The following is an 11,806-nucleotide window of genomic DNA, read 5'->3' as shown; positions in this document are numbered from 1 at the left end:
AGCCAAGATGGAGTGAGAGTTGAGCCGACCAGATCAGGAGGAATCTGGCAAAACGCCTGCAGTGTCTCTAAGGATACCGCAACACAGACCACCAGCGCTCGGGGAAAAAGTCTGCGCATTCTGGCAAAAACAGGACAGAACAGGACGGGGAAACTAAAGAGAATTAAACGGTGAGAATGTTTTAAAAATGTGTAATGTTTAACAGTTTCATGATAACAGCGGGTGTTCTTTGGCTTTTGTGAATGCCGTTAATTGTTTCATTTGAGGATTATCTCATTTTTAACCTGGCTTACATATTAAACTGGTGAAACTTGGTACTGTAGCACAGGCCAGAAAGGAAAGAGACGAGTAGGAGTTGTGGAAACCTGAGAGATGCCACTGCCCAGCCATTGCTACCAAGCTGCTCACGCGGTTAATAATAGATGATTTCATTTTCTGTCTTTTTGTTGTTCTTCTTCTTATCGTCTTTACTTTACTCGTGCGATTTCTATCTGTTTTTATGTTATTCTTTCCTGTTTACAGAGTGTCCGCTGCAAACGATCAGGCCTGTTCAGGATCAAATGACTGCGCCAGACCTGATGGATTCTGGGAGTTATTCAGTTTCATCGATGGAGCAGAGGATAGAAGCTAATCCAGACTCTTGAGTCCAGACCTGAGTGCCGGCTTCACTCAGACCTTTCTCTGACAAACAGGTGAGTGACCGGCTGCAGAGGATCCAGTGACACACACACACACACACACACACACACACATACACACACACACACACACACAGCTGCCACCATATCCTCACTTTTGGCCCAGGTGATATCACGTAACCCACACACCTCGCGCCGGTGCACACTCCACCGAGAGCCTGTCGCTGTCAACATGTTTCCTGGAACTCTCTGCTACAAAGAGACATTTTACATCCATGTGTCCTTTGCTTTTCCTTGTAAGTCGTGCTTGGACTTGATGCTAACGTTTGCGCGTCCGCTGAACTGCACTTGTAACTTAACCTCACCTCATCTGTTTTGTGCTTTTAGGATCAGACGGTTGTAGCAGTCAGAGAGGAGACTCCTGCTCTACAAGCTAGCGGCTACATCTCAGCTACACAGCATGCAACAGTCCCAGAGATTGGATCAAAAGCTTCATGTGCTCAGGGAGGAAGTCCGGACCATGGTATGGAATATGAATATGTTGAATAAAAATGAAAAGCCACCGCTTGCTGTGGTGAAAAAAGGGATGTGATCAGTTCTGCAGTTTCAATTGACCAGTTTCTATTCATATCCAAGATCAATGTTGTGGTTTTACTAAAATGTAGAATAATGATTTATGTACTGGTATATTGCAGTTTAATACGAAATACCAGAAGAAAGCATAACGTCTACTGCTGCAACACAATAGGCAGAGAACACTATGCAAATGTATTTCAAAACTAACCCCTTCTTGAAATGTTTGTCATGCTAGAGTAAAGGTTTGTCCGTCCATTTCTCTGAATTTGGCCTTCAACTTAGTATGTTTCATGGTAACAACATTTCTAAAAGTCTTAGTTTTTCAGGATTTTCTTGGCGGTTAAGGCTCCATGTTCCCGAGATTACAAAGCAGAATCTCAGGAAATGGAGATGAATAAACGTTTTACATGTTTTTCCTCCCTTTTGTTCCAGAGTCGGGAGAAGGAGCAGGTGGAGAAGGTCTGGAGGGAGCGGCTGCATCGATGTCAGCGGCAGCTACAGGCGAAAGAAGATGAAATGATTCGTCAGTCTCAATACTTCGAGAGCTTCAAGAGCCAACTTCAGCACAAGCTCAAACAGGGTCGGGACAGAGAGGAGACGCTACAAAACCGGGTCTACACGTTAGAGAAGCAACTACTGGACATGACGGTGACCGCGGCTACCGGTCTAGTCGCGATGGGACCAGTCCGGATCACGGCCGGTTCTGTTGCACCCTGGGAGGAAGAGGACAGGCTGCCATCGCTGAGAGGAGAAGGGGAAGGAGAGGAGGAGAAGAAGGAGGAGCGGAAGAAGCAGTGGACGAAAAGCTTAGGAGACGAGAGAGGCAAGGACAAGGATTCGGACCAGATCAGGCTCCAGGGCTTTATACTGAGCCTGCAGGAGGACCTCAGGGTGCTGCTGGAGCGGGAGGAGAAAGCCATGACCGAACACCGAGCGCTGATGGAGCAGCTGCACGAGGCCCAGGAGAGCAGCCATTTCTGGGGCTGTAAAGTCGAGGAGATGAAGTGCGAAATCGACCATCTGAATCTGTCCAAAGTCTCACTGGAGGAGGAGGTGGAGGAGCTGAGAGAGGAGAACCAAAGACAACAGCAGAGCCTTCGAGACGCCGACAACCTGCCAAACAACGCTGATGTGTGCATTCAGAAGGTGCGTGGCATATTATAGGGTGTGATTAGAAACAGGAAGAGAATTTGAATTTGTGTGACAAGCAAATTAGTGAGAAAACTGTATAATGCAAAAAGCTATGTTTTTTTTTGGAGATTGGCTGTGAATAATTGATCGTTTTACAATACCACCAAAAATAATTTAAAAAACACAATAGGCTAATCAGTTATGTTGGATTATTTTGAATTCAAAAATCATATTTAAGTAAGTACATTTTATTTGTATAGCACCTTTCACAGACTCAAGTCACAAAGTACTTCACAAATACACAGAATAAAATAATAAAACTCAAAAAACGTACAGTGAGCAATGCACATACAACAATATACAGTCAAATCAGTCCCTAAAGCGACTGTAATAAAAAGTAAATAAAACCTAAAACCCAAAATACATTATACATTTATTTATGTGTCGTCTTCTCATTAGTTTGCTGATTAGCCTCTAGCAAACTTTCAAACTTTATAATTAACTTGTATAGAAGAAACTATGGGGCAAACGGAAATGGGAAATCTAGTTCTGGAACATTGTGGTGAGTGATCACAATTGAGATTCTTTTAATGCGTTTTTGGCAGTTAAAGTTGCAATTTCCTGGTTATTTTTTATAGCCCTTTAGCACCAAATCACTCGAAACCCAATCAATGATAGTGACATCTCTCACTTTGATTTCTTCTGTTCAAGTTTGCATTATGTTTTCCTGAATCATAACACGTTCTGCTCTTGCGTTTAGGCCCACATCAGTGACGAAGAACAGCCAAGTCCTTCTGCAGTTCTGCCCGATCACCACCAGGCAGCAGCAGAGCGCTCCCAAAACGGCCCAGTGGATTCCTCCTCAGCTGCCAAATCCGAAACCTCATTGGAAACCACGAACGGACCGCAAACCCCTTTCGGCAACTTCGGATCCCAGTCGAACCCGAGCTTCCAATCGCTCACGCTCACAACAGAGACGATAGACGAGTTGAGAATGGGGGCGTGGTGCTATAACGGCGTCCTGAACTTGGATGAGGGCCCCGGGGAGGACTCGGATGCCTTGAGGGAAGCCTATCGCAGCTTGGTCTTAGGAGGAGATCTTGATTTCATTAAAGAACAACGTGACCGCTTTGAAGAGGCCCTGCAGCAAGCAAACGAGCAATTAAATCTGGCTGTACTAGAAAACGCGAGTTTGAGATCACAAATACGGCAGCAGGAAGAGGAAACTAGCTTGAGGCAGGATTCTTCAAAAGATACGATGTTCGAAAGTTCCGCTTTGGAGGACAGTGCTCGGTTCAGCATTGGGTCGGATGATCTCGTCCAGGCGTTAAATGAAGAAAACAGAGCCTTGGCGGAGCGAATACAAGAACTTAGAGACCACATTGAACTCAGAGATGAAGAAATGAGGGCCGAGCGCAGTGAAGTAAAGGAACAGATCTGTAGATTGGAGATAGACGGAGCGAGGCAGCAACAGGAGATCAACGAACAGGCTTGTTTGGCGACGGAGCTTACTAAAAAGACAGAGGACGATTTGAATACTATTATGGAGTTGCAGCAGAAGTTGTTGGAGCACGAAGAGCTGAAGGAGGACATTAGGCGAAAGAAACTGTTTGGATTTCAATCAAAGCACACACAAACTGTTTTTAGGAAAGACAACATCGACGAATGCGTTGACCTGGTGGTGAACTGTGTCATCGAAAGTGATAGAGAGCCGCAGTTTACGTCCAAGCACGAAGTTATAAATGATGCGACGCAAACAACAGGCAAGTCCACGGACGATTCAGAAGTTATTTTGATGAGTGAAGAAGTAGATCGGTTGACCAAGTTGGTCCAAAGCCTCAGAACGGAACAAGAAGACCTCACGGGGAGAATTACAAGCCAAACATCGCAACAAAAAGAAGTGGCTCAGTCGATTCGAGCGCAGACGGAGGAGAAGCAGCGTCTGACTCGGGAGGTGTGGGGACTTAAGGAGGAGAAAGATCATATTTTTAAATCTTTGGCCGGGCTTAAACAAGAGCGTGAGGTGCTGAGCCGGGCGGTGTGCGGGTTCAAGGATGAAAAAGACCAATTTCACAGGTCCTTGGCCGGTCTCCAACAAGAAAAGGAGCATCTTTTTCAAGCTGTACCCAATCTGAAAAAGGAGCAAGACACAATTTTGGAATCCATCTCGAGCGGGATAAAAGAAAGGGATCAGGTCTTACAGTCGATACAAAGTTTACACGGGGAAAGTGAACAGCTAAGCCGAGCAGTGTTCAAGTTGAAACAGGAAAAAGACGAACTTTCAAGTCACCTGAAACGTTTAGAGGGAAAAAAAGATACGGAGCATCTACATACGAACCTGGAAGAGGAATGTGCCAAGCTGCAAAAAGTGGTTTCGGGTTTGAAAGAAGAGGAGAAGAGACTTGGCTTTTCAGTGTCGCGCTTAAAACAAGAGGAAAATCAGATGACAATTTTAAAACAGCAACTGCAAGAGGAGCACCACAGACTTGAAGCCACATCCCCAAGTCAAAGTAAAACTAGCGCAATGGACCCGGCATATCCAGGCGACTATGAAGAGCAATATGGATATCAGAATAACTCGGAGGTGTGTTTGATTTGCTGCATGGTTTTGCCTTTTAGTAATACATCATTTGAGCTTATTTTTTTTTTTCCTTTTTCTTTCAACAAACAGGATCAAAACGAGTCATTGATGCAGATTCAAACACTGTCAGCGGAACTCCAACAATCACAGGATGAATTAGAGGAAACAAAAGCAGAGGTCTGGACACAACGTTATGAATTGCACGCGGAATATTAACGCATTTTCACTGTAACACAATGAATCGCTAAAATAATTGTACTGTTTTTCTTTTTTGTCACACAGAGACAAAGACTGCAGAGTGAATTACTTCAGTCTGAAAGCAAAAGGGACGAGGCGGAGAGGAGAGCCTCGCAGTTTGCCGACCGACTGTTCAAAGTCGCTGACGAATCCAATCAACTCCAGGAATCGAGGAGGGAGCGCGACAGTCTGAAGGCGCAGGTGAAGACAACTAATCAACAATCCATGTGTCGTTAGCGTCATTTTGCTTCTGTAACGTGCAAATGCTGCAGGTGACGGAGCTCCAGAACAGATGGACAAGTCTGAGCAGGGAAAAGAATGAAGCGCTCGCTCTGAAGACACAAATCGTCGAGCAATACAACGTACTGACCGCTCAACTGAAAGCTAAAGTATCTAGTTCTATTTCAGTGTCATCTCAGAAATGAATGCTTTTGCTCTGCCTCTAATGGATGTATGGTCATTTTGTTGTGGCTGCAGACTGTGGCCCTGCAGGAGCTGAACTCGGAGTACATCAGTTTAAAACATGGCCAGGGCATCAGAGACGATCTCGGCGCCGCTCTGGTCTCGCTGCAGACGCGCTACAGCGACATCAGAGCCAAAGTGGGTCGCCACAATTATTACTTATTTATTCTTTTGCCTTTTGTTCATATGTGACTTTTACAAATGACGTTTTTTTGTTGTTGTCTGCAGTATGATGCTTTGCTTCATAAGAAAAGTCAGGCTGATATGAATGTTGCGCCGTTAAAGGTGAGAAAAAGACTAATATTAGAAGCCAAAGCTGCCGATATGTGGGGCAGATTTTGATCATTTTCCCCAAAACAATATGATTTGAAATTATGACAAACTTAATTACTGTCCTTTAGTTTTCACAGCATAGTAAAAGTATAATAGTGTTATTATGGGGATTAAAAGAAATGATTAAAAATGTATATTTAACTAAAACAATTATATTCTGAGAAATCCACAACCCGGTGTTACTACTAACTTAAGCAGTGTTTGCTCAAATATTGTGTAATGCCATCATCGCACTAAATAATGCTTTATGTCTTTCCTTAAGCTGTTGATCAGGTCAAATCAAATCACAACTAATGCTGGAGAGCAAAAGCCGATATTCGCTAAAACGTGAAAATATCGTCTCAATATATCTCTAATTGCAATATATCGTGTTGTGTATCAAGTGTTCCACCGACACATATTTTTTAATCTGAAACAACATTTACAGAACACCCAAAAAGCATATTTAACATCACAAATTAAGCCTTGGTAAAAAAAAAAAAAAAAAAATTGTATTTTTCTTCCTTTATAATATTTTTTATACAAAATTGTCACTACTTCCTTTGTTATTTACTGTACTGGTCAGTTATACTTCTGAATCTATGTTTTACACTTGGTCCAGGCCAAGCTGTCGTGTCTGGTGGTGAAGTGTCAGGAGAGGAACCACGCGCTGGTTCAGATGACCAAAATCGCGCAGAAACACGGCTGCATCGACTACATCCTCAAACAGCAAGTGGAGCAGCTGCTCGCCGACCCCGCCCTGCAGAGCTACGCCTCCACATTCACCACAGGATTCACCCCTGAAATAACGGTGACGTTCGAGGACGCAACGAGATTCACTCACGATCAGCCCTGTTCAAGTCAGCCGCCAAAACTGCAGCAGACAAGCGAATTCACTCCTCAAAGTACAATCTATGGGGGCGGCAGGAGCTCTTCCATGGCTACATCTACTTTTAGCACCTTTGCAAATTCACCCAGAGACGGCACAAGTAAAATGAGTCATGAGTCGAGTCCAACAGTAAAGACTTTCTCCCCAAAGTCCATTTCTCCACTGCCAGAACATCGAGAAGTCTTCGGGTCCACATCGCCCAAAGACAGCTCCCAGGTAAATGTAACAATAACTGAAACATTTGAGAAAAGCATTTGCTGTTTTTTAAGTAAATATTTAAAAAAAATGTCCCACAGTTTCGTCTTTCTCCTTCAATCTACTTTCTCCTTCAATCTATGGAAGAAAACTAAATCGTAGCACAAGTCCGGTGCTGGAAAAGGCTCTACATGAAATCCTGGTTTCCACATCACCTGCCGCGCCACAGAAAAGCCACACAAACTCAACCAAGGTACACAAATTTTTTAAAAAGATGTGAACTGTCATACATTTTGATCTAAAATATTCAACTTGCCTTTATTCCATCTACAGCATCAGCTTTCTCCAGGATCTGCCAGAGGCTCGGCGCTAAAGATAAATGAACTTCCACAGCTGAACGTGAAGGCCAAGTCCTCCCCAGACCTGACGCGGTTAACAGAGTCCAGCGGGTTCTGCTCCGGCGCCGGTTCCTCCTCCTCGCTCACCTGCTTTGGTCCAAGTAAGAGCCTGAGCAGTCCAGAAAAGATCATGAGCCTCCAGGAACAACTGCAGAAGACTTTACTCGGCAGCTTTCAGGTAGACGGCCTCCTGGGTTTGAATCATTTATAGTCATTTCAAATATTTGTGAACTTAAACCCGTGTTTTAAACTGTGGTACATGGAGTAGTCTGGGCTAAAGTATATCTGAACCTTAATCTTAGTCCTGGTTGAGACTTTTTCTGTGCTACAGGGCTGTTCTAAAACGTTAACTACATAAGATTATTCATGTTTATTCATGGCCTTCTTTGCTGTATTTAGCCTTTTCATCCAAAGAGCAACTCCCCTGATATTAATACTAGATGTTTTCTGTTTCTCTTTGTTTTGGTCTTTAGGGCTGGTTCAGACCTGTTTAGTAGTAAAGACATTTTATAATAAAGACATGATTAAGTCCAAAGTTTTTCATCTAAAATAAACTACACTACTCTCTATTATAACATAGAGAGTAACTTTTATTTATTTTTTTACCATCATTAGGTTAATAATGTCTTAAAGTACAAAATAAATAATCGTGTTAATAATACTTATTAAATATATATTTATATATATATATATATATATATATATATTTTTTTTTATTTATATATATATATATATATATATATATATATTTTTTTATTTATATATATATATATATATATATATATATATATATATATATATATATATATATATATATATATATATATATATATTTTTATATATTCCTTCTTTCTCTTTCTTTCTTTCTTTGGATATGTCAGTTCAGGTCATGTTTTTGTTGTTTTATGTTTAAAAAATAAATTAAGAAATTTAATTAATTAAATTTAGACTTTGTTTGACCAGTGTAGTCTCGTTTTATGCTCCAGCCCATTACTTATGATACCTGAATCTCCCAAAACATGTATCAAATGTTTTCTGTCTCTTTTAGGCTCCAGCCGGCAGAGGCAGAGGACCGCAGCCCAGAAAAGGCCTGTCCTTCTCAGCACAATCTCTTGCCTTCCCCACAGCGCCACAGATGCAAAAAACAACTGTTTATAACTCAACAGCCAACATGAACCACACCGCAGCTTCCTCAAGCCAACCCAAAGCTGTACACTCAGATAATAAGCTTTTCAATGCCGTTGTATCTAGATCTGCCACTGTTACGTTCAGCCCAGTCGCCCAGGCATTTAAACAATCGAACGTGTCCCGGGCATCGTCTAATGTTTCAACTTCCTGTGCCGTACAGAGCAAATCCACACTAACGCCACATACTACCGACTTGTCTATCAAAGAACTAAAGCCTTCCCCGTTGCAAAACAAAACTACATTTCCCCGCGTTGCCCCGACAACTACCGACCGTGACGTGCCCAAACGCCCTGACGCTCCCGAAGGCGCGGCCCCCGACACAACGGGCCCGAGCAGAAGTCCCAGCGTCACCGTGTTTTCTCAAGCGGATGTCGGTGGCAGTCTCGCGTCGCCTCCGCTCACATCGGCCAAAAAGTCACAGAGCTGCGCGGAGAAAGCCAGAACACCCACTAGAATGAAACAAGGTAATTCCCCGCATGAATAATACATGTTTAATCTGTGGCTTTCAACTGGTGGGTCTGTGGTGGTGGTGGTGGGGTTTCCTTGTTCTGCGTAAGTGAAACATAAATGCAGTTTTAATAGCATAAAACGATAAAATCCGCTTGAATTCCATTAGGGCGCTGTAAAAATTGTTCTTAAAACGCAATTTATGATTCATTAAAATGTTTGCTTCTAAGAGAGAACGTCTGGCATTAAATATGGCCCCATTGTGAGGCCAGCTGAGAATCACTAATCTGCTTTGCTTTGTTTGTTGGGTCCTTCATTTTCATAGTAAATTGAAACTAGTTTTGTGTTCATCCTTTTAAGTTAATACTCTGAGCGCACACGGACAATTTAGCAAGGCTTTTTAATGCTCAGATTATGCTATGCCCGCTACAAAAACCAACTTAGGGATGCTGTAAATGCATTTATTAAGGCCTTAACAGAATCATTAACAAGCTCTTATTGTTCTGGGTCCTCTCGTGCCTGTTTTAGAGGGAGAAACAAACCGGCGCAACTTCACCTTAAACGGGCAACGAGACTTCAAATTAATTTAAATTGTGTGTTTCTTCCTGCGCAGAGGCCCCCGCTGAGGTGCGATCCATCGAGGTCATTAAAGCGGTGGGCGTGAGTGGCCTAATGATCGGATGGGAGAGACCGCCGCTGGACGAACTGGGCTGCAGTAACGGCACCTTTGTGTACGGATACAGGGTGAGCTGGCCCTTGACTCCCAGGATGGCCCTTGACTCCCAGGATCATCTGTGCGTTGATATGTATGGATGTGACAAAACCTGCACATTCATCTCAGTTTTAAACGCTGAAGTGGAACATACTCAAATAAATCCACCCATTCAGTTCAAGTCGTAGTGAGAAACATAGTATTTTCAACTCTTTCAATCTTAATTTACAATACATGCTTCGTCAGTGCCTTTTAACACACGACAAAATATTCACATTTCTTTCTCTAAAGTCTGAATTCTGCTCGAAACCATGTGCTTTTACTAAAACAGAGGATTGGCTGTAGATCGATTAAAAACGCCCAAAACCAAATCATACAAAAAAACAAACAAACCCAATGAAATGAGTCAATAGAACAGAGTTTAGAGATTACACTAATGCAGTATTTATACAGTCAAAATTACTCAAATTCCATGATATAGTTGATTTGCAGACTGCACGTTGTATGTTCAAAGCACAAAATAAACTACTACCAGTCAATATACAAAGGCATTTCACTGACAGATAAACGGGTTATAATCTCAGAGGACAGATGAATTTTAAATGTTTCAGTTTATCTGTGTGTGGCGTTAGATTATGAAACGGCTTTAAAAGACCACCTCAATGAGTGTTCAGATAGTAGTAAGTAGTAAGAGTAGTGTAAAAATACAATATAAACATAAAAAAACTAAAAACTGCTTCATCCAAGACATATGTAGGAAAAAATGGCAACTCTAAATTGGTCCTAGTGAGTGAATGTGAGAGTGAATGTTCGTCTGTGCGTCTGTGTTTAACCCTGTGACAAGCTGGCCCCTGTCCAGGATGTACCCCGCCTAAGGCCCAAAGTCACTGGGATTGGCTCCAGTCACCACCGACCTCTAACTGGAACAAGCGGTAGAAAATGAATGATGACTGAATAATTGCACAGGCTTAAAACAGTCACTTAAAGCCTCTGTAAGAGCAATATCCTCTGCATCCTTTTCTCTCACACCTACAAACTCAAACTCTCTCCATCTCGTCTTATGTCCTGTTACAGCCTCAGTCGGTCTGATCGGTCTGATTGGACCGTTCTACACTCACCACCCTCTTCCCTCTTCTGTACTCGTGTGAACCAGCTCAAAATGCATCTAAAAGAGTCTCGGGACATGTTTTTATGTCTTGACTAGTTCATGTCTTTCTTAGGTGTTGGTTGACGGAGTGTTCCACAAATCTGTCATGAGTTCGGCATGCACTAAGGTACGTTCGATGCTTTTTTTATTAAACAAATAGGCTCTTTTCATATTTAACATGTTGTTTTTTGACCCCCCACAGTGTATCCTTGAGAATGTAAACCTGAGCGTTCCCATTAAAATCAGTGTGCAGACGCTGGGATCCAACGGCCTCAGCTCTAACTGTGTCCATACAATGTACATCCAAAAAGCCTGACCGAACAAACTTTACGCCTTTAGTGGTACGTTTCTGCCTACTCACTTAGTTTTTACACTTTTTTGAAAACTATTTTTATATGTTGTTAATGCTCTGTGTGTCTGGCGCGTCCTTCCATTGTACAGCCATCTATAGCTGCAGCTCTCTGTGGGATTTTTCTAACCTCCGTCAAGAACAACAGAGGCACCTTCACACTGCAGGGACTTACACCCGCCAGCCTCCAGGACGACCAGGCACAGAAAAGTGAACTTACACTGTCCACTTTTGGCAGAGATCATTTTTGAAGTCAAAATACTACCGTATATCTGCCGCAGGAGATGGTTTTATATGAGAGCTGACATTCCCCTTTGGATGATACTGTACCTCGTCGTTGGCTGCCACACTAAATACAGATAAACTGGATCACACCTTACAACGAGGCCAAGAACACTTTTTGAAGATGTCATACTGTAACTACAATCTGTCAGAGCGATGTCGTCCACTGCGGCAAGTTTACACTGTGTTCAAGAAGAGACTGTTTTGGAATTTTCATCCGGTGCAAAATGTCATAGGATTTGGCAACATAATGTGAAGAAGA

The 11,806-nt window shown here is 42.6% G+C and overlaps 1 protein-coding gene across 1 annotated transcript; it reads left to right on the top strand.

Annotated features, from left to right (window-relative positions):
- The first annotated feature begins 521 nt into the window (after positions 1-521).
- LOC140346287 (uncharacterized) lies at positions 522-11,806 on the top strand. The gene is made up of 17 exons (XM_072432352.1): positions 522-692; positions 1,026-1,161; positions 1,647-2,360; positions 3,106-4,929; positions 5,017-5,103; positions 5,209-5,364; positions 5,436-5,552; positions 5,641-5,763; positions 5,854-5,910; positions 6,560-7,076; positions 7,123-7,274; positions 7,355-7,597; positions 8,468-9,071; positions 9,668-9,798; positions 10,987-11,040; positions 11,116-11,254; positions 11,355-11,806. Exons 2-16 carry the CDS (start codon positions 1,099-1,101, stop codon positions 11,227-11,229), a joined length of 4,956 nt encoding a protein of 1,651 aa, XP_072288453.1. The 5' UTR covers positions 522-692; positions 1,026-1,098; the 3' UTR covers positions 11,230-11,254; positions 11,355-11,806.

Source organism: Eucyclogobius newberryi, unplaced genomic scaffold (assembly GCF_026437365.1).
Source record: "Eucyclogobius newberryi isolate DKJ021-1_F unplaced genomic scaffold, fEucNew1.0.hap1 SCAF_11, whole genome shotgun sequence".
Classification (NCBI taxonomy): domain Eukaryota; kingdom Metazoa; phylum Chordata; class Actinopteri; order Gobiiformes; family Gobiidae; genus Eucyclogobius; species Eucyclogobius newberryi.
Note: the sequence above shows the minus strand (reverse complement) of the source record. Positions and strands in the feature narration are given on the sequence as shown.

Excerpts from the sequence above, each read along its gene's own strand:
- LOC140346287 (XM_072432352.1), top strand. The coding sequence starts at position 1,099 with ATGCAACAGTCCCAGAGATTGGATCAAAAGCTTCATGTGCTCAGGGAG. Across the intron at positions 5,764-5,853 it reads ACAGCGACATCAGAGCCAAA|TATGATGCTTTGCTTCATAA; the intron begins GTGGGTCGCCAC and ends TGTTGTCTGCAG. Across the intron at positions 9,799-10,986 it reads CCTTTGTGTACGGATACAGG|GTGTTGGTTGACGGAGTGTT; the intron begins GTGAGCTGGCCC and ends TGTCTTTCTTAG.